Source organism: Manis javanica, chromosome 8 (genome assembly GCF_040802235.1).
Source record: "Manis javanica isolate MJ-LG chromosome 8, MJ_LKY, whole genome shotgun sequence".
Classification (NCBI taxonomy): Eukaryota; Metazoa; Chordata; class Mammalia; order Pholidota; family Manidae; genus Manis; species Manis javanica.
Genome location: NC_133163.1, coordinates 84,765,092 through 84,788,320, shown reverse-complemented (window position 1 = coordinate 84,788,320; position 23,229 = coordinate 84,765,092). Strand labels below are relative to the sequence as shown.

At 37.6% G+C, this 23,229-nt stretch overlaps 1 protein-coding gene across 8 annotated transcripts in view; it reads right to left on the bottom strand.

Annotated features, from left to right (window-relative positions):
• FMN1 (formin 1) overlaps window positions 1-23,229 on the bottom strand; it is a 410,926-nt gene that overhangs the window by 213,736 nt on the left and 173,961 nt on the right. For all 8 annotated transcript variants that reach the window (XM_073211578.1, XM_017655899.3, XM_073211579.1 and 5 more), the window contains one exon: window positions 18,481-18,542. In XM_073211578.1, the coding sequence (XP_073067679.1) occupies window positions 18,481-18,542 (62 nt within the window). The remainder of the gene's footprint in view (window positions 1-18,480; window positions 18,543-23,229) is intronic.

Below are 23,229 nucleotides of genomic sequence, written 5' to 3'. Positions count from 1 at the left end.
CAGATTGCCTTAAGGCTGGGAAATTGCTTACCAAGATTATTATGTAAATTACATGGGACACAAGAGTCATGAGAGGTCTTAATTCTAATTTGAAAAAAGTTACCAGGGAATCCATGCACTGCTATCCTATGGACACACCTCATGACATTTTCAGTGGTCTCTCAATCCCTGCTTGAGGCACCAGTGAACATTTCAGAGTAGGGTCCATCTGAAAGAAGATGATTCCAGCAAATGTTCACCTCCTTGCCTTTTGGTGTGACTGTATTAGATTAAGCCACTTGAAATGTTGTTTCACAAGCCAAAATAGGTCAAATATCAACAGTTTTATATGGTTCAACTTATAAACCACATCCAAATTTGAAAAAATATTGTTTTCTTAAAACTTTGAATTATGTACATTATATCTATTTGCAGCAGATAGGAGTCATGCCATATATGGTATTAATAGACAGAACTGTATTATATAGATAACCACAACATCTTTTCGAGACAGTAGGAAAAATGGTCATCTGTTTGTAGAGAGAAGTACCTGTCCTGGTGGTGTACACATATTCAGTTATGATGAGAGAAAGGCAGGCAGATGCCAAGAGCAAGCTTTTTCATTTCATGCTCAGAAGGGTAGTATACTGCTGGCACATTCTCCCTATTCATTTATCCATTCAAAAAGTATTTATTGTGTACTTACCATGTTCAAGTAGTGGTCTAGGTATCCAAGGAGAAACAAGCTGTGCAAACATTTACAGATAAGCAACAATGGTAGGTTTTATCCAGTTGAAGTAGAGCCACCATCAGCTCTGGTAGAAAGTCAATGCTTACTGCCAGAGAGCATGGTCTCTCGCCCATGTCCCTTAGTCCAAGTCACTATCACCTCCTACCTGCAGGATGGCAACACTTCCCAACTGTCCTCTCTACTCCCACTCGGGCTCACCCCTGCCTATCCCTAACAACAGCAGTGGGGTGTGAGGATCTTTGGAAAACACAAATCTTTTCATGTCATGAACTCTTCTGCTCACAATTAGTAAGTTCTTGCTGTTCTGAGGATGAAATTGGAAAACCTTAAAAAGACCAACAAGGCCCTTCCAGAATATGAACTCTTGCCCTCCTCCTCGGCAGTGTTTTTCAAAGCCTGGTCCATAATCCATTAGTAGGATCACAAGTCAATATGTGCTTCTCACCAGCATTTTTAAAAATAAGAGTTGAATAGACCACATTGAATAATAGTTCTATCAAACAGAATTTACTTCTCACATATACACAAACTGTAATTTGGGTTTTGACTCATTTCTTACTCGAGGATACAGTTTAAAAAATTTGAGAAGTACTACTCCCAAGCTTCATTCCCAGCCTTTCTCCTATCTGTCACTGCACTCTGGTCAGTGACAGCAAAGCTTTTCTTTACCCTTTGGGCCTCTGCTTAGATGTCACTTCTTAAACTTTCCTGAGCCCTCAATCTAAATTATATCCTATCATAGCTTCTTATACTGTATTTTTCTCCACAGCACTCATCATATTTACTGAGTGATTATTTTATCAATAGCTATCTCTCTGACTGGATTATAAGCCCCCAGAAAGTAGGGATCATGTCTGTTCTGTTCCCTCCAGTAACTAATGCTATACCCACCACCCAGCAGGCACTTAATCTACAGTGAATGAATGAATTATAGGACCTTCTTCATTTTTGATGATTCCTTTCTTAGAATACACAAATGATCAACCTCACATTGTTCTTTGGTGGTTCTGTCTTTTGTCACACCGAATGTGCATGTATTTTACAGACATAAACACACCATGTGTTGCTTCTGTAACTACATGAAGCATCAGGTCTGTTAAGTATAGACCTACACACATAACTGTGTATGTTGTTCCATGAGCAAACTCAGTGATTTTATTTTTCATGTGTTTAAAAGCTAAGTTCTGAATTGTAAAGCTGCTTCAGTCAAAAATGACTGGAGCATTAGTAAGAGAAAAAGGGTCAGGCTGACCTCCAGTGGTAAAATGGGGGAATGGCTTCAAAATATTTGTAAAATATCCAGATTACGTATCACAAAGACCCACATGCAATATGCCTTTTTCAGTACTCTAAAAGATTCGTATTATATCTATTTGCAACACAAAGGGGTCAAGCCACATAGAATATTAGAAAAAAATAAGCAGAGATGTGCTACCAAGACACTTTCAACAGTTTCTAGAAAACAATAAAGATATTGCCTCATTTATAGCAAAAAGAAAATCTGAGACTTGATCATTCTTAGTTGAGATCTAAGATCTGAAGTTTGTAAATTCCAGTAATAGTAGCTAATTTAAATATGCTAACACTTACATGGTCTTTCCCTTCATCAGTCTGTGGGTAATATAAGGTACATCATTTATATGCTGTCTGCTCTTTCTTAGTCTGTATGGTATAAATTCTATTTTATTAGCTCAAGAGTAAATCCTGAGTAGAGAACCTATGTCAGGATTACAGAAGATAACTATCCCAGGGGATGTGCTAATTAGAGCATCTGGCATACATTAATATCCACTAAGTGTTAGCTACTATTGTTATCATTATTAAATGAGCTTTTTCCCCTGGCACATCTCATATCTGACAGGTGCTCAGTTAGTATTTATTGATCATAAAAAATATAAACTATAAAAATAATGTTATATATATGAAATTATATTTTAGGAAAATTATAGCAAAAACAATCTTAAAAGGCAACATTTTACTGAGGGTCCCCCAAAATCTGTGCTACATATATTCAGATGTTTCTTTCACAAAATCATGGCAGCAGTAATATTTCCATTAACAGGAGGTAATGGAAATGAGATTCACATTTAATAACAAAAATACTAAAAGCAATGCTCTTTGGAACATTAAATAAAACGTTAATTACAGAATGTTTTTATTTCAAATAGGCACACAGTTTCTATTGAAAAAACTTTATACCGAAAATTACACCTCAACAGCCATTGACTTAAACTAAACATGCTGCTCCTCAGAACAAATACAATAGTTGTCATTTATTGGTCATCTACCATGTGCCATTGTACCTCCAGTTCCTATCACAACAACTGGAATCAGCATCCTATCAACTAAGTTACAGTGTCATCACAATCACTTTTCAGATGAGAATCTGAAGCTTGGAAAGGTTTAAGTAATTTCTTCAAGACCACACATCTAGTAGGTAGGGGAGACAGGATTCAAAATCAAAAAAGATTCCACATCTGTGTTTCTACTCAGCTGTCCTGCCTAGAGCTGTTGCATTTCACCCAACAAATGGTTACTTTTGTTGACTTTATTCTACAGGTTCATTCTTCAGATGGACTTTCTGAGGTCCATTACTCTTAAGGACAGGTATTCTACCCAAGGTAGATCCAGGGCAAGGACCAGCTCAGAAGCAAGGTCAGGTCACGAATACTCTAGGCAAGGAGCTTCAAGGTCTAAGAACTTCCAGAGGCAGTTCAGTATAGAGGCTATGAGTGCCACCTTACAGGGCTGGCATAGTAACTCATTCAGTCCTCATAGAGACTGGCACATAGTAAATGTTCACTACATACCAGCTCTTAGTGTTGCTGGTCGTCCACCAGGACACAGAGCAAAGCAGAGTAAGTTACAGTGAAGTGGTCAAAGTATACACACGGGTATGTGTGTACATACAAACACACAATAAATTCACACTATGGATTCAAAAGTCCCCATGAGGCTTGATGTGTCAGAAGAGGCAACAGTTACCAATTACCACAAATGGGTACATCCTAAAAACAGGTGACAGCATAGGGAACAGCCACATCACCCATGTGCTCATGGGGTTAGTAACACTGGGTCTTAAGAGCTCTGTTGGAAAAAATAAGGTTTGAGAACAACTGAGGAACCCCTATGTTCAAATTGCAGAAATCAATGAAGTAAGTAGCTGGCAAGATGCATAGAAGTTTTGCCCCAGTATTTTCTTACCTTATATATGGTCTCAGAAATTGATTTATCATGTTTCAAATCTCTAAGAAGAACACAGACAAATATCAAGATCACAGTGACAAATTCTAGAGGCTCTTCCTCCAACTGGGCTCAGGACCAGCTACAAGAAATGAAGTTGGAGAGAGAGATCTTCCACCTGCTCCCTTCTATACTTAGGTAGGAAAAACTGAACAGCTTATTGTTTCTGGAACCAGTGAAAAAAGAGGGCTCTGTTGTTATTTGTGTCTTTCCCAACCTCAGAAATGCTCCAACTGTTTTTTATCCTATGAGGAGCTTGTATAGATTAAGAATAAGGAATGATCTGTAGAGGTCTTTGCCATAGGATGAAGGGAAGAGGGAAAATGAAAAAATTTTAAAAACCATTATACTAGAGAAAGTGAGTCAAAGCAGTTGACAAGTTCACAGTAGAAATGGAGCACTTAGTAACCAAACAGACCTGGTTTGTAAGTCCTGCCATTGCACTAACCAGTTGTGAAAACTCAGGATAGCACTTTACTTCTCTGAGTCTCAATTGATTGTAAGTTGGCACTTCATGTTCAATAACTGTGATTATATTAATTTCCAATTAAGTCAGAAAACTAAGGGCACTTAAACTCTAAAAATCAAATAAATTTCTTCCTATCCCTTCCTAACAATGTCCTAGAACACAGATGGTTCTCCATTTTTTGCACTGATAGCTTATCTTTCACTCTTGCACCTGCTGCCCTCACTAACACTATCCCATCAATAGTCCTCTCAGGAAAGGACAAGAAGAAAGGAGGAGAGAAGGAAGGAAGGATAAAAGGGTAAGAAATGCAAAAGTCCACAAAGGTCTAAAAGCTCAAAGGACTTTTCTTGGTACTCATGAGACCACGGAGAAAGCAGATGAGGACATTCTTACTGTGCTCCACACCAGGGGTCAACAGTTCAGATGTCTACAGACCAGGCAATCAACATATCAACATGAACCAGCAAAGGAGTGCAGATATAAGACAAAATGGCATGTGGAGCAGTGTCATGGCAAGTTAGGACATATATACTCAAAATTATTCAAAGATGATTTTTTAAATGACGCTGTGCTGACCAAACAAACTTCTCTAGATTGTGTTTGATGGCATCAGTAACTTAAGAATCCTGTGGCTCTCCTACTGCTACCTCCAAAATAGCACTCTATCAAAATACTGTGAGTCACAAAAGATTTTCTAGCCATGTCCAGCCAGATCACTCAACAACTATTCATTACGTTTTGGCTAGTTGTCTAGCCCTATAGTAGGTAAAGTGGTAAAATGGGGCCTCAAAGACTTTGGGATTGAGTTCAGGTAACCATGTGGGCCCACTATCCCCAGGCCAAAAGTAATAGAACTTCAGAGCCAGAAGGAAATTTGGACCACCTAGTCCTATACTCCCACTTTATAGCTGAAGAACCTGTTATCCACCCTATGGTACAGGATTGTCCAAAACTCACAGAATTAATTGAGTGGGGCAGGACAGGTCTGAAGAGAAGGAAGCTCTCCTCTTAGGCTCTAAGAAACCTTACTTCTTTCTATCTCGTGAAGAGTCAAAAAAGCAAAGACCAGCATTCAAAAAGACACTTCTTCCAACATCAGCTTGTCACTTCAAGTCAAAAACTACTGAAAAAAGAAAAAAATTGTCTTGGTCCACCTGAGTGACTCATGTTCAGAGTTTAAGACTCAGTGGTCATGATTGGAGCTGGTGGTACATGCAGGAGGCAGGCAAAACCAGCATCAGTCTCAATGATACAAATTTGTAATGTATATATCCTTCATTGTACAATCAGCTTCCCTCTATTGGGGAGCACAGCTTGACATAACAACTGGATTACCTGGGGCAAAACAGTATCTTGAAGGCTGAGACAAAGGGCCCCTGGGATGCCAAGTCAGCTAGGATTTAATTGCTTGGTGTTTTCTATCACACCTCAACTCGAAATCTACCTGGGGGCTACTAGGTAGCCAGCGGCCTAAAAGGCATCTCAACACCAATAAGCCAGCAAATCTACTAAAGTCATTACATTGAATTATAAACCCACAATGAAACAACAAATCGAAATATTTCTCAACATTTCAAGTTTTGTCTTCTTGTTTGGCATCTCAGTAATGAATTATACTAATATCAGCACTTAGGGGAATACCATGAGGTTTAATGAAATCATATTTCATCTTTGTGAAAGGTCTGTTTATCAGTCTATAAATCACTCCCTTTCACTTACAGTACTGTCCAGGAACTAATAGATTAAAATGTATTGTGTTGATAACAAAGAACATAACAAATGGAAAAGGCTCAGGATTTATGTGTCTTTATAAACTTAGCTGTATCATTTCAAGCGTACTCAACTGTGTTTCAACAGCAATGTGTAAACTATTAGAAATGGACCAGTGGGGTGGGCTGGAGAGAGGAAAGTAGGGAAGTCTACAAGTTTCTCTTAATAGAAGCCAACATACCATCTGGTTCTCTTGGGGGCAAGAAGGTACAATATGTAAGTTTATTTCTAGTTTGGCATCAGTCCCTGGATCATTTCACTGTTGGATTTACCATATTAGAAATGTGACTCTATTGCACAATGGGTAGAGGCCTGCCAGGGGCCATCACTCAGCAAAGTTTCCCTTCAATTAAGGACTATGCATATGATAAATGGGGTAAATGGAAAAGGTTCCCGTAAAGGAAATGTCACTGTTGGCCGGTTCTTTTCTTCCACTCCACAACCCAAAGAACATTAGTTAAAATAGATAAAACAATCTGTTATTTCCATGGCATCTACTTGCAAACTGTTTAAAGTGCTGATCAAAAACAATACTGTTAAATTATCCAGAATTCCTCAAAAGCCAGACAAACAACATGCATTTTTTCCCCTACTTTCAAAATTGAGGAAGTAGAGAGCCAAAGAAGTCCTATCCATCCCATGCTCAGCTTCCCTCCTGTCATAAAAAAACTGATGGTCCTATATAGATAGTTTCATTTACCATATTAAGAGCTGCATCCCTTCACTGAGTCTGGCATCTGAAAAGCACTAGAAGGCTAGTATGCAAAGTATTACTGAAAACTTGAACACACTGTGTCAAAGAGGCAATCAGAGCTGAGAAGAGACCCCCAGGCTTAGGATGGGGAACCTCCAGAAGAAACTAAAAGGAAAAAGTGGAGGTGTAAATACAGGGATTTAGAGATTCGAGTTAGATAATCCTAAAGCTGAATGAACAATGTAGTGGATTTAAGGGGGTGGGGTCTGGGGAATTCAATCTGAGTATGGTGGGGCCAATAATAAAATTCAAAGATGCTATTAGTGATTGTATGCTGTGGTCATTTTAGAAATTAGGAAACATTGTCTGAAGTTTATATTGTTTACTGTCCCAAACCCAAGACCACAGTCTAGACCTTCTATTCTAGATCTAATATTCTCCCCATTATTAGTGCACTGATTAAGGGGAAGAGTATCAGCTTCAAGTTAGACAAATCTAGGTGAATTCAAATTCAGGTTCCCCCACTTACTAGTCTAGGACTTCTGACAAGTCAGAGTTCTGGAGAGCCTCATGTTTCATCATCTGTAAAATGGGTCCAAATCGACTTCTTTGTTTATATTTCCACATTTAACCTTTATAATACTGATGCTAAATGCCTGGAACAAAAGTTGGTTTGCAGTAAGGGTTTGATTAAATGTAAGTACTATCATTTCTCAATCATAGGTTGTTATAATAAATAGTTATGCATCATCTGTCTATGTGCTCAGCACTTCTCTAACCACTTTCAAAGAGAGAAAAAAAAATAATCACTACCTACAATCAGCAGATTAATAAGCAGGTCTTTGGCAGCATGAAAAGGGTAATGAAACTTAAACTCAGGATGTAAACTATACATTGAGATAAGATTATATGAATCAACACAGAGCAGTATTCAAAAATATTGGCTACTTGAGGGGGAAAAGAAACAATCTATTCAGCTCTCCCTCACCTCCTGTTTTTATATATACACAGTAAAGCTGCAATAGGGGAACAAGATATTTCCCAAACTTATTGACCATGACATTTTTTTGTCAAAGAGCATTTCTGAGGCTCATTTGCTGTTCAGTAGAATGAGCTCTGGAAAAGTTCAGTTTAGACCCTCTGACAGAGAGTTCAGAGGTGAAGAATAGCTGGAAGATCATGCAGGAGTCACCCTCAAGAATAAGTCAAATGTCCCAAGGAAGTTCTCAAGCAGAAGAGCCTGAGTACCACTCTAAACTCAAGTTGCCTATTAATAAGAATACTTGAGTAAGGAGAAGGAATGAGAAATAACATTCACTGAACATGTGCTATGTAACCAGTACTACTGGGTGTACATTATGTTGAAGAATCGTAAAAGGCATCATCATCATCATCATGATTATTGTTATACAAATGCTGAAACTGAGAAAACGAAGTCCTAGAGAAGTTGATTTACTTGCCAGCATCACAGTGCAAGGAGTTGAACCAAATTTTGACTCAAAAACCTGAGTTTTTTCACATCCTTATCATATATAAAATAATATCACATCTGATTCTCTGACTACAATAGGACAAGATTTCAGCTGTGCAGAGAAAATCATTTTGTACAGCAGCTGTAATAGTTCTTTTCAAACCTTGCTCCTAGGCAATCTCAAAGAAATAAATTTGTATATGCAAAAATTAGTTTATCACATGCCTCAGAAGAGCAGGTCTGATCTTTATTTCTACCCAATAGTCATGAACTTGCACAAGTTACCACAGGCAAAAATAAGTGAGAACCAGTATAAGTAAGATGCTGCCTTTCCAAAACAGTAACACAGAAATATCCAAAAATGAAAAGTGAATCAGATGGTTCTGTGTATGATGATGTGATCATAAACTCTAAAGGTAGAGTTTGCTAAATGAGTAGCACACTTGGACAAAATTGAAGAATTTGGTATGGTCACCTTATAAACCACATGAAATAGTGAAGTCATAGAAAATGTTTCACCTACAACATGGATGGAGCTAGAGGATATTATGCTCAGTGAAATAAGCCAGGTGGAGAAAGACCAGTATCAAATGATTTCACTCATCTGTGGAGTATAAGAACAAAGCTAAAACAGAAAGAACAAAACAGCAGCAGACTCACAGAACCCAAGAATGGACTAACAGTTACCAAAGGGAAAGGGACTGGGGAGGATGGGTGGGAAGGGAGGAATAAGGTGGAAAAATGGGCATTATGATTAGCACACATAATGTAGTGGGGGGAATGGGGAAGGCAGTATAGTACAGAGAAGACAAGTAGCGATTCTATAGCATCTTACTATGCTGATGGACAGTGACTGTAATGGGGTATGTGGTGGGGACTTGATAATGGGGGAAATCTAGTAACCACAGTGTTGCTCATCTAAGTGTATATTAATGATACCAAGATAAAAAAAAGTCAGTCAAATGCTTTGAGTTTATGTAGAAGATATATATACAAAAGGTGCTGGGAATTGATTTATTCAAGTCATCAAAAAATGTTTTCTTCTGAACTTTAAGGGGAATATATCTGTAAATTGTTATACATTTTTGAAAGCTGGTTCCAGGACCAAGTCCTGTGCCCTTTCTATGGTGCATCATTCCATACACATTGACTGCAGAGTGTGCATGAGATTAAAAACTCCAGACTCACCCACTTACTAGCCTTGGGACTGTAGGCTGAAAACACCAACCTCCAATCAAGTTATTTTAAGTGGTAAGGTTTCCATGTTGCTGGTGGGGAAAAGACAAACTAGGTGACTTCTCTACAAATCCACACACAGCAAATAGAAAGCCGGATTTAGGTTTTCTATTTACCAAATCATGCCAGATCTTTAAGGCCTATGCAAATACCCTAAAAAAATTAAATGTGATACATGTTAATTCTTGTACATATTAACAAATGGAACTCTTTTACTACATATTTTAAGCATAAAATCTTTCTTATTCTAGAAAGGCATGTTGAGGAAGTCCTGAAACACTCCTGACTTCTCCATGATATATAAGTGGAGAATGAAAAAGTAACAGATAATGAAGGCTGCCAATGGAAATCACATATAAAGAAATGAGCACCAAAAGAGCAGTGCTCTCACTCATAATTTCTCACTAGTTGGGTGACAATAGATGTGACTTTATTTTTTTGTGACGTGAAACAGGTAGAGATGATATTCAGTGAGTACCCCTAAATCCAGCCAGTATGAGTTGTTTGTTTTATGAATGACACCTGTTCTCTGACTGGTTGGTATTGCTGCCAATGTAGTTACTTTCAACATCTGCCAGAGAACAGGGTTAATTAAAGCAGGAAGGAGCCAGACAGGTGAAATGGCCCAGAGAGGGGACAGTGGTAAACTGGAGAACATCTGTCTCAGATGAAGTGGACACTTGCCACCCAACCCTAGCAGGTTGAAGTCACACAGGAAAATAAACCCACTGTTGCCAAATTTTCCAACATTTTTTAGAAACAGTTAGAAATTCCTCCATATTTTAAAATATGCACTCCTAATCCAATCTTTAAAATGCTTTGTTTTCAAACAAAACTCTTCTCTAGGTCTGATCAGGGATAAGAGTTGCCAGTTTCCTAATGAAAGTTGTGAGTCTGTTCTTGCTGGAATAGTTCCAAACTATAATTAAGTGTGTAAATTGGGTACACTGCCCCTATCCTGATGGCAGTAGTGTGTCATGGCTAGAGTGTTTCAGCAATTAGGTACAAATCATAAATATGTCACAAAAAATTAAGTTTATTAATAATATCAAAAGAAAATACAATTCTTTCACAGATACTTAAAGGAAACAAGATAGTTAGGAGATTAAAGATGGCAGCATGGAAGGTGAGACAGAGAACTCCTCCCAAAACCACATATAATACAAAAATATAGTTAATACAACGAATCCTTAAAGAGCAACAGGAAACAAGGCTGCAACAGACTGCATACACCTGGAGAAAAGAGAAGACCTCACGAAACAGGGTAATGTACCAAAGCCTTGATCTGGCAGGACCCAAGACCTTCCCCTACCCCAGCTCACCAGCAGGAGGAAGAGAAATGGAGTGGGGAGGAGGTGGTAGCCTAGGACTGATGAACACACAGCCCTGGAGATCTGATTTCAGAGCACGAACCTACATTGCATGGAGCTCGAGATTAGTGGGGTTGGAAGGCTAAGACACGTTTGGAGAGACTGAGATTCCAGCTGTTTGGGGAAAACAGGGATCCACAGCTGGCTGCTCTGGGACAAAAGAAAGGAGGGCAGTCTAAGAGACTTCCTAACAGTGAGAGGGCTGTTAAAGGGTCAAGGATTGCAAAGAGCTTGCTGCTCAGAAGAAAGGAAAGGTGGACAAAATTGTCTGGGCACACTCTGCCCAGCAAGTTGGGAACTTTCAGGAGCTTCAGGTGCTCCATTCCCCTGGCTGGCCACTCAGCTCTGAAGCCCCCCAGCATGATACACAGCCTGCTGCAACTTCTTCCTAGCCTGCCGTCACTGGCTCACAAACCAGCAGTTCCTGCCCTGCATAAGGCCAGCCAGAGGGAGGTCCCACCTATGGCAGCTACAAACACAAAGCTCAGAGGCTTACATCTGTGGGCTCAGCCCACTGGTTTTGGCAAGGGAGACAGCACAGCAGTCAGGAAGCAGAAAATAGCTCTTTTCTCCCATCAGGCACAAGTATCACTCCCCTGCCATCCCTAACATCCCTTCAGGGGCTGAGCAGATCCAGAGAGTAGAGCTTCTGGGCACTACAGGGTGCCACATACAAATATGAAATGTCAAATGAAACTGGTTCAAACAAAAATCCCACAAACACCAGAAAAAGGGCCAAGTGAGACTGAACTCATCAATCTTCCTGAAGGAGAGTTCAAAATAAAAATCATAAATATGCTCATGGAGGTACAGAAAAATATTCAAGAACTCAGGGATGAATTTAGGACAGAGATTCAATCATTGAGAAATATCATATCTGAAATGAAACATAAAATGGAGGGATTTAAAAGTAGATTAGATGTAGTAGAAGAGACAGTAAATGGAACAGAAATTAGAGAAGAGGAATACAAAGAAACTGAGGCACAGAGAGACAAAAGGATCTCTAAGAATGAAAGAATATTGACAAAACTGTGCGACTAATCCAAACAGAACAATATTCACATTATAGGGGTACCAGAAGAAGAAGAGAGAAAAAAAGGGATAGAAAGTATTTTTGAGGAGATAATTACCAAAAACTTCCCCAATCTAGGGAAGGAGATAGTCTCTCAGGCCATGGAGGTGCACACAGATCTCCCAACACAAAGGACCCAAGGCAAGGAAGACAACACCAAGACATACAATAATTAAAATGGCAAAGATCAAGGAAAAGGACAGAATATTAAAAGCAATCAGAGAGAGAAAAAAGATCACATACAAAGGAAAGCCCATCAGGCTATCATCAGACTTCTCAGCAGAAACCTTACAGGCCAAAAAGGAGAGGCATGATGTATTTAATGCAAAGCAACAGAAGGGCCTCCAACAAGAATACTCTATCCAGCAGATTATCATTTACATTTGAAAGAGGGATTAAACAATTTCCAGATAAGCAAAAGCTGAGAAAATTTACTTCCCACAATACAGTGTATTTTGGAGGGACTGCTATAGATGGAAGTATTCCTAAGGCTATATAGATGTCACCAGGGGAAATAAAACCACAGCAAAGTAGAACAATTAATTACTAAGCAGAGGCAAAACCAAATCAACTACCCCCAAAGACAGTCAAGGGACAGACAAAAAGTACAGAATATGATACCTACTATATAAAGAATGGAAGAGAAAGAAAAAGGAGAGAAAAAAAAAAGAACCTTTAGATTCTGTTTCTAATAGCATACTAAGTGAGTTAAATTAGACTGTTAGATAGTAAGGGAATTACCCTTAACCTTTGGTAAACACAAATCTAAAGTCTGCAAAGGCAATAAGTACACACCTATTGATAATCACCCTAAATGTAAATGGTATGAATCAAAAGACAGAGTAACTAAATGAATAAAAAAACAAGACCCGTCTATATGCTGCCTACAAGAGACTCACTTCAAACCCAAAGACATACACAGACTGAAAGTGAAGGGATGGAAAAAGATATTTTATGAAACTAATGGGTAGAAAAAAGCATGAGTTGCAGTACTTGTATCAGACAGAATAGACTTCGAAACAAAAAAAGTAACAAGAGACAAAGAAGGACATTACATAATAATAAAGGGGTCAGTCCAACAAGAGGGTATAACCATTATAAATATCTATGCACCCAACATAGGAGCACCTACATATGTGAAACAAATACTAACAGAATTAAAGGGGAAATAGACTGCAATGCATTCATTTTAGGAGATTTCAATATACCACTCACTCCAAAGGACTGATCAACCAGACAGAAAACAACTGAGGAGACGGAGGCACTGACAAAACATTAGAACGGATGGACCTAAGTGACATCTACAGAACACTCCATCCAAAACCAACAGGATACACATTCTTCTCAAGTGCACATAGAACATTTTCAAGAATAGATCATATATTACACCACAAAAAGAGCCTCAGTAAATTCAAAAATATTGAAATTCTACCAACCAGCTTCTTAGACCACAACGGTATGAAACTAGAAATAAATTGTGCAAAGAAAACTAAAAAGCCCACAAACACATGGAGGCTTAACAATATGCTCCTAAATAACCAATGGATCTATGACCAAATAAAAAAAGAGATCAAGCAATATATGGAGACAAATGACAATAATAACTCAACACTGCTAAATCTGTGGGATGCAGTGAAGGCCATGTTAAGACAGAAGTATATTGCAATACAGGCCTACCTCAGGAAAGAAGAACCATCCCATATGAACAGTCTGCACTCATAATGAATGAAACTCGAAAAAGAAGAACAAATGAAGCCCAAAGTCAGTAGAATGAGGGACATAATAAAGATTAAAGTAGAAATAAATAAAACCAAGAAGAATAAAACAATAGAAAGAATCAATGAAAGCAAGAGCTGATTATTTGAGAAAATAAAGAGAATAGATAAACCCCTAGTCAGACTTATCAAGAAAAAAAGAGAGTCTACACACATAAACAGAATCAGAAATGAGAAAGGAAAAATCACGATGGACACCACAGAAATACACAGAACTATTAGAGAATACTATGAAAAATTATATGCTAACAAACTGGATAACCTAGAAGAAATGGACAGCTTTCTATGAAAATATAGCCTTCCAAGGCAGACCCAGGAAGAAACAGAAAATCTGAACAGACCAACTACCAGCAACAAAATTGAACTGGTAATCAAAAAACTATGTAAGAACAAAATCCCTGGACCAGATGGTTTCACTGCTGAATTTTATCAAACATTTAGGGAAGACCTAATACCCATCCTCCTTAAAGTTTTCCAAAAAGTAGAAGAGGAGGGAATACTCTCAAACTCATTCTACGAGGCCAACATCACTCTAATACCAAAACCAGGCTAAGACACCACAAAAAAACAAAATTGCAGACCAATATCCCTCATGAACATAGATGCAAAAATACTCAACAAAATATTAGCAAACTGAATTGAAAAATACATCAAAAAGATCATCCATCATAATCAAGTAGGACTTATTCCAGGGATGCAAGGATGGTACAATATTAGAAAATCCATCAACATCATCCACCACATCAACAAAAAGGACAAAAACCACATGATCATCTCCGTAGATGCCAAAAATGCATTCAACAAAATTCAACATCCATTCATGATAAAAATTCTCAACAAAATGGGTATAGAGGGCAAATACCTCAGCATAATAAAGGCTATATATGACAAACCCACAGTCAACATCATATTTAACAGTGAGAAGCTGAAAGCTTTTCCTATAAGATTGGGAACAAGACAAGGATGCCCATTCTCTTCACTTTTATTCAACATAGTTTTGGAGGTCCTTGCCATGGCAATAAGACAACACAAATATATCAAAGGCATCCAGATTGGTAAAGAAGAAGTTAAACTGTCCCTGTTTGCAGATGACATGGTATTGTACATAAAAACCCTAAAGAATCCACCCAAAAACTACTAGATCTAATAACTGAATTCAGCAAAGTTGCAGGATACAAAATTAATACACAGAAATATGTTGCATTCCTACACACTAATGATGAACTAGCAAAAAGAGAAATCAGGAAAACAATTCCATTCACAATTGCATCAAAAAGAATAAAATACCTAGGAATAAACCTAACTAAGGAAATGAAAGACCTATACCCTGAAAACTACAAGACTCTTGTGAGAAAAATTAAAGAGGTCACCAATAAATGGAAACACATCCTGTGCTCATGGATAGGAAGAATATTGTCAAAATGGCACTCTGTCTAAAGCAATCTACAGATTCAATGCAATCCCTATCAAAATACCAACAGCATTCTTCGATGAACTAGAACAAACAGTTCTAAAATGCACATGCAACCACAAGACTCCAAATACTCAAAGCAATCCTGAGAAGGAAGAATAAATCTGGGGGGATTACGCTCCCTGACTTCAAGCTCTACTACAAAGCCACAGTAATCAAGACAATTTGGTACTGGCACAAGAACAGACCCATTGACCAATGGAACAGACTAGAGAGACCAGATATAAACCCAAGCATATATGGTCAATTAATAAACAATAAAGGAGCCATGGACATACAGGAGAATGACAGCCTCTTCAACAACTGGTGTTGGCAAAACTGGACAGCTACATATAAGAGAATGAAACTGGATTGTCTAATCACATACACAAAAGTAAACTCAGAATGAATCAAAGACCTGAATGTAAGTCATGAAACCATAAAACCTTAGAAGACAACATAGGCAAAAATCTCTTGAATATAAACATGAGTAACTTTTTCCTAAATGCATCTCCTCGAGCAAGGACAACAAAAGCAAAAATGAACACATGGGACTACATCAAACTAAACAGCTTCTGTACAACAAAGGACACCACCAACAGAACAAAAAGGCCTCCTACAGTATTGGAGAACATATTTGTAAATGACATATCTGACAAGGGGTTAACATCCAAAATATATAAAGAACTCACATGCCTCAACACCCAAAAAGCAAATAACCCTACTAAAAAATGGGCAGAGGATCTGAACAGTAACTTCTCCAAAGAAGAAATTCAGATGGCCAACAGACACATGAAGAGATGCTCCACATCACTAATTATCAGGAAAATGCAAATTAAAACCACAATGAGGTATCAACTCACACCAATTAGGATGGCCAACATAGAAAAGACTAGGAACAACAAATGCTGAGGAGGATGTGGAGAAAGAGCAACCCTTCTATACTGTTGGTGGGAATGTAAACTAGTCCAACCACTGTGGAAAGCAATATGGAGGTAACTCAAAATACTAAAAATAGAAATACCATTTGACCCGGCAACTCCACTCCTAGGAATTTACCCAAAGAAAACAATTCTCAGATTCAACAAGACATATATACACCCCTATGTTTATCGCAGCACTATTTACAATAGCCAAGACATAGAAGCAGCTTAAGTGTCCATCTGTAGATGAATGGATAAAGAAGATGTGGTACGTATACACAAAGGAATACTATTCAGCCATAAGAAAGAAACAAATCCTACCATTTGCAACAACATGGATGGAGCTGCAGGAAATTATGCTCAGTGGAATAAGCCAGGCAGAGAAAGAGAAGGGCCAAATGATTTCCCTCATTTGTGGAGTATAATAATGAAGCAAAACTGAAGGAACATAACAGCAGCAGACTCATAGACTCCACAAAAAGACTAGCCTTACCAAAGTGGAGGGGTGAGTGAGGGTGGGATAAGGGGACTGAAGGGTATTATGATTAGTACACATGGTGTGGGGGGATCATGGTGAAGACAGTGTAGCACAGAGAAAGCAAAGAGTAACTCTGTGGCATCTTACTCACTGATGGACAGTGACTGCAATGGGGTATGGAAGGGGGGACTCGATAATATGGGTTAAGGTAGTAACCACATTGCTTTTCATGTGAAACCTTCATAGGAGTGTATTTCAATAATATCTTAATAAAAAAAGATATAGTTAGGAACATTTTTGAACCTTTATTATTGTCAATCATACCTTGATCTAACCTTTATTTTAAAGCATCCTGATATACTTTTTTTACTTCCATTTACTCTTCTCTTTCTCTTCTCCAAACTTTCTTATCTGGTTATGTAAGATAATAGGATTTTTGTGGAGATGACACAAGATAGTGTATGTAATATGGCTAGACAATGCCCAGCACTAAGTAAGAACTCAAATATTACAGATGACTGCTGCTAGTGTGAATACTATTTAGCTTGTCAAAGCCCTTGCTGGGCTGGACTAACAACTTGGGGAAAGCTAGTGTTAAATCCTACAACTCAGCTGTTACACAGAACTGCTCCCAGAATCACTTCTGTACCTATCCTCTTTGGCAATCTGTTTTTAAATTAATCCCAATTTCATTCTTCTGAGGCAGCTGAGAATCTTTTACACACCAGAACAAAGAACGAGTGGTCTCTGTAGAGCAACAAAGGAGGTAAGAGCCGCCAGCTCTTTTCCCCTAGGAGACAGAGGTACTTTTCCATTTTTTGTTTTTTCTGTGAGATGGGCTCATTCCCTCTTCCAAACTATTTAAACGGAGCTGGATGGGGGTGGCTTAAATCCATAGAACGTAAGACTTACTTAATGATCTTTTTGCTATTTGCAATGGTTTCACACATAATCTAATACACTGTCTCAGTTATCTTATGAAGCGAATTATCACTTATTAAAAAAGGAACATTTGATGGACAGATTCATTATATTAGCAAGTAATGAGTTAGTACTAAATAAGCACCAAGCCTTATTTCTCTACTGTTCTCTCCTGTGATAATGGGTCAACCCAGCTATCAGTAAACTCGAATCAGGGCATGATTCAATATTTAGTTATCTAAAATTAAGACTAGAAACTTTCTGTTACAGGCACTGCCATCAAACTCCAAATATAGGGAATGACAATCAGATAGCTGGAAGAAGGAAATGATCTGATCTTTCTGGGCTTCACAAAGCAGAATCAAGCCAATAATTCCTAAGCCCTGCCTGGGTATACAGACTACATGGCTCAGCACCACTCTTCTTCCTACTAAGGCCACTTCTGTAAGTGCCTTCATCTGATGGGATCATACTGAAGAGATGTGCTAGGTGTCAGACAGATTGTAAATATGTGAATGGGAGTGTGCTGAACAAGTTTACACTGTACATAGGAAAAATAATTTTTAAAGACTTCCTATAAAAAGTAAAAGTCTAAATACTCTCCTTTCCTGATTTACAAATAAAATAATCATTTTCTCTAATCATAATTTCCCACTCAAATGCATTTATGGTATTTCTTAAAAATAGGAATTGAATTCTATTAAAAATGGAAGGCTCAAGGCTTTTGTCCCCAGGATAAACTCAATGCCCAGTGGCAGGTGACACCACAGATGCTGTCTAAGTAAACAGTTCAACAAAAGGGGAGTATTTACTTCAGCACATGAGAAAAGTAAGTATCAGTTTCACATAACTGGTTGAAAATAATCAAAGAGATATACCTGTAAGTTTTCAATTTCTTCTTTGTGTTCCCTCTTCAAGTGTAAAATGGCAGCTTGGTATTCTGTAAGATCACAAAAGAAGTCATTATAAAGCAGCACAAAATTATGCACAAAATTCAAGTGAGCATCTCCAAAATGTCAGAGGCCCTCTTACAAGTAAATTGAGGAAATAAATGCCACGGTTTGATATTAACCTAACATGATGTTGAAAATTGGGGCAAGGTAGGACAAGAAGCTCAGTATAGAAGGGAGGTTTCTTCCTTGCACTTAGCAAACTCTGAATTATGAAAACCCCAAATCAAACAGATAGGATAGGGTTAAATAGTATGATGTGTGTCCACATAAAGACAGGGTCAGGTGTTTGTCTTTGAGGAGGAGTTAGAAGCTAAGGCCCCACAGAGAACAAACACAAATGTGTGAAGAGCAGACACACAGGAAATGAAAGTAAACTTTCTAAGTGAGAGCTTTCTCTATTTTTCTTATTCTTCTATTTTTAACTGTTTCTCCCCCACCCCCCAAAAAATCTGCATTTGAATGCAAGGCTAAGCAAGGGCCCAGGGCTGATTTTAATCTTAGGCTCACTTCAAAAAAGTCCAGACCATTTGTCACTTAGATGAGAAAATCTAGGGTGAGTTGAGGTTAAAAGGAGGACAAAAATAAATATGGTCCAATTTCAGTCTGAGTCTAATAATGTTTATTGCAACAATAAGTCCCAAGTGTACACAGGAACTCCGGGCAACCATTAAAACTACCACCCTTCTGGCTAAGCATGAAGCAGCCAGGACAACTTTATTTCCAGCAGGACAGCTAAGTATGTGGGGGTCACAGAACTGCACAGGCTTCAGAGAACCACAAAGCAAAATGCTATGAGAAACATTTCTGTGGGATAAGTTGGTTCTTTACAAATGTTTGGGAGTATGAACATGAGTGAGAAAGAAGTCAGTCAGCTGTTATTTAAAAATGTATTAAAAGACAGGCTATTTCTTCAAGTGGATTTCAAATATCAGGCCTAATTCAAAAGTAGATGAGGGAAATCTCTGGTAAAGCCGAAAACAGGAGAGGAGCATTGCTTTTGATAATTACGACCAGCCACACCACTGCTCTTATGCGGAATGTGTTTCACTGAGCTGCAAATCCATCAGCAAGTTCAGTGGCATCTCCATCCAGATCACACCTCCAATCAAGCCACTTCTCACCATCCCCATAACCACTGCTATGGTCCATGTCACCGCCATTTTCCCTGGACCACTACAATAACCTAAAAAATGGCCTGCTTTCACTGTCACCACCACAACCAATTCTATTCACATAGGCCTCAATGATCTACTAAAGTCATGAACCAGGTCATGTCTTATGCTTTTCACTGCACTTAGAGCAAAATAAAAACTCTCTACGGCAGCCCACAAGGCCCTTTACGATCTGGCTCCTACATACCTTCCCCCACCTCCCCTTGCTCATTATGCTCTAGGCACACTAACTTACTTTCTTGCTGTTCTTTGAACTTATCAATTTCTTTTCTACCTCAAAATCTTTACTATACTGAGGACAATAATGATTGTATTTATTGAGCATTTACTATATACCAGTCATTATCTAATTACTTCATATTTATTAACTCATTTTGTCATTTTGTCCCCACAATAACCCTATGATGTAGTTACATTATCCCCATTACAGATGAAGAAACTGATGCATACATAAATATCTTGTCCAAAGAAGCTAAATAAGTTGCAGAGCTAGAAAACATACGTAATTCAGTGGGTGAATGTATAAACAAATGTGGTATATCCAAAGAATGGAACAATACTCAGCAATAATAAGGAAAATCTATTGATATATACATCAACATAGATGAATCTTAAAGGCATCATGCAGAGTGAAGGAAGTTTTCCCCAGGCGATACAGTGTAACACAAGAACACCTGTTATTACCACTTCTATTTATAATTTTCTTAAGGGTTCTTGCAGATGCAGTAGCATAAGAAAAAAAGAAAGCAAATGCATGTATACACACACATATTCATCTACAGATCATAAAAGGAAAAATAAAACTATTATTCACTGTGATTGCACACTTAGAAAAATACAAGATTCCACAGATAAAATATTAGAATATATGAGTTTAGTGAGATTGCTGAATATAAAATCAGCATACAAAAATCCTGATACCAGCAACAGTTAAAAAAGAAAACATTTATGGTTCCCCTAACACAAAGTACTTAGAAAGAAACTTAAAACTATGTAAGACTTCATGAGAAAACAGAAATACTATGTCAAAATATATTACCAAAAAACACACAGTGAGCAAGCCATGTTTCTGATAAGACTTAATATTGTAAAAATGTTAAGTTTCCCAAATTGACCTATAGATTCAATGCTATCCCATTTAATGCTAAAACATTTCTAAGGGTTTTAAGTTTTGTTTGAACTTAAAGAGCTCATTCTAAAATGTATATTGAGGCAAAGAAATGCAAAGAGCCAGTAATAGCCAAGAAACTCTTGAAAATATAAAGGTAAGATAAGTTGCCTAACTATGTAACAAGAATTATTTTGAATTATCACAATATAATTAAGATGGTATGGTACTTAAAGTGGAACAACAGACCAATAGAAGAGATTAGAGAAACTAGAAATAGTCCATGACTTTAGGCTCACTTGATAGGACAGAAGTAGCACCAAAGATATTTGTTTACACTATAGTCTTTTTAGTAATTATTGATTGGGAAAAGTAGGTATTAATATGGAAAAAACATGAAACTGGATTCCAACTTTATGCCATGTAATAATCTAAGTTGATTAAGAGCTAAATTGTAAGAAGCAAAACTGTAGGTATTTCATAAGATAATACAGCATATTTTTATAACTTCAGGATAGGAAAGGACCTAAGATTTTAAAAGTATTGTGTGTGTGTGTGTGTGTGTATATATATATATATATATATATATATATATATATATATATATATATATAGAGAGAGAGAGAGAGAGAGAGAGAGAGAGAGAGAGAGAAACCTGATAAATTTGACTACATTAAAATTGAGAAATTCTTTTCATCAAAATAGACCATAAAGAGAGGGAAAGGACAAGTTACACAGGGAAGAATATGCCTGAATAAATTATCAAAGATCTAGACATATATATGAGTAACTTGTATAGAAGTATAAATCTATAGGAAATGGAAAATTGGCAAAAATGTCAATAGACACTCTAACAAGAGGATGTACAAGTAATACATAGTAAAAGGTGCTCCTTCTCATTAGTAATCGGGAACGTTTAAAGTCTGACAACCCTGAAAGTTGGTTAAAATGGCAGCAATGGAAACTCTAATACATTTGTAGCAGGAATAAAAAAACTGGTACAATCACTGTGGAAAATGGTTGGCATTTTCTAATAAAATTGAAGATACTAATACCTCCCTACCCAACAATCCTAATCTTAGGTCCACATAAATGAAAAACCCATAAAATAAAAGCAAATAATATTAAAGTCAGGACAATGGTGACATCCAAGAGAAGAGCAAGTGAATTAAATTTGATTGAGGAAGTTGGCACCACATAGGTGTCCAGTGAAAAATTATTCTTTAACCTTTATGTTTTGTGCTATTTTCCTTATATATACCTAACATAAATGTATAAGAAAAATGATTGCTCTGGTTTTCTCCAAATTAAATAAAGAATGTTGGTTTTCTCCATATTCAATAAAGAATATTACTATATAGGCACAAGAGAGTCTCTAGGAGCATAAATGAAAATAATAATTTAGTGAGTCTTGTATAAATGTTGAGTCCTAACCCAAGTGATGACCAGTACCTAAGGCTTCATTAATTCCAAGCCTCTACAAAGAAGGCAAAGGGCAGTTAGTAGAACCAACCCTCTTGCAAAACTGATGCCCCTTGGGAATAACATCTACATTCCAAACAGAACTTACACAGAATATATTTTGAAATTATTCATTTTATGCAAATTGTACCTGTAAGGGTGTGACAGAGTTACGACTAATTAACAGACTGATGAAGGACATCATTGCAAAGCTAATACCCAGTAAACCTTAACTCATCTTCTCCTTAAACACTTATTTTTCCAAACAGTCCCAGTGTGACAGGTGGCAAGATAACACACCCCCATTCCTGACAAGGATGCCAAAACAGTATCTCTAAGCTGTGCTGTAGGAGAAGGAAGTTAATGCCCTAGCCAGTAGAATGCTCACTTGGAGGGGCCACAAGAGAATGCTAAGAGAACATAAAGGTTACAGAATGATGAATGAATCAAAGTTAGGTGGGTGGTTTCCAAATGTGCCTTGTTAGTGGCAGTTCCCTCCCTGTACATTTCTTGGGTTTGTAAATGCTTTGGAGTGGATCCCTTGACTTTTGGGGGTGAGGACAGTCAGATAGAGGTCTCAATTCAAGACTAAGGATTTTTTCCTAAAAAAATAACTTGACCCTGGTATTATAGAGTCTATAGAACTCTATAAATGTGTGAAGAGGAGTAAATGAGATGTTGAATATTGGGCTTGAGAAGGGCAGACCCCTTTGAAGCCACATTAGCCCCAGTGGAAATTAACAAATGAATTCAAATACTCTAGCCTACAAAAGAGAAGTCTAAAGAATGTCTTTTAAGAAAATAATATGTTGTATGGAAAGAGAGAAAAAAGGAAAAGGGATTCTGACTAGCGGGATTCAATGTTTTGGGGAAAGAACTTCTGTGAAAATAAAACTCTTGGTAGTCAAGTGCTTAGTGTAATCAGCAGGGACA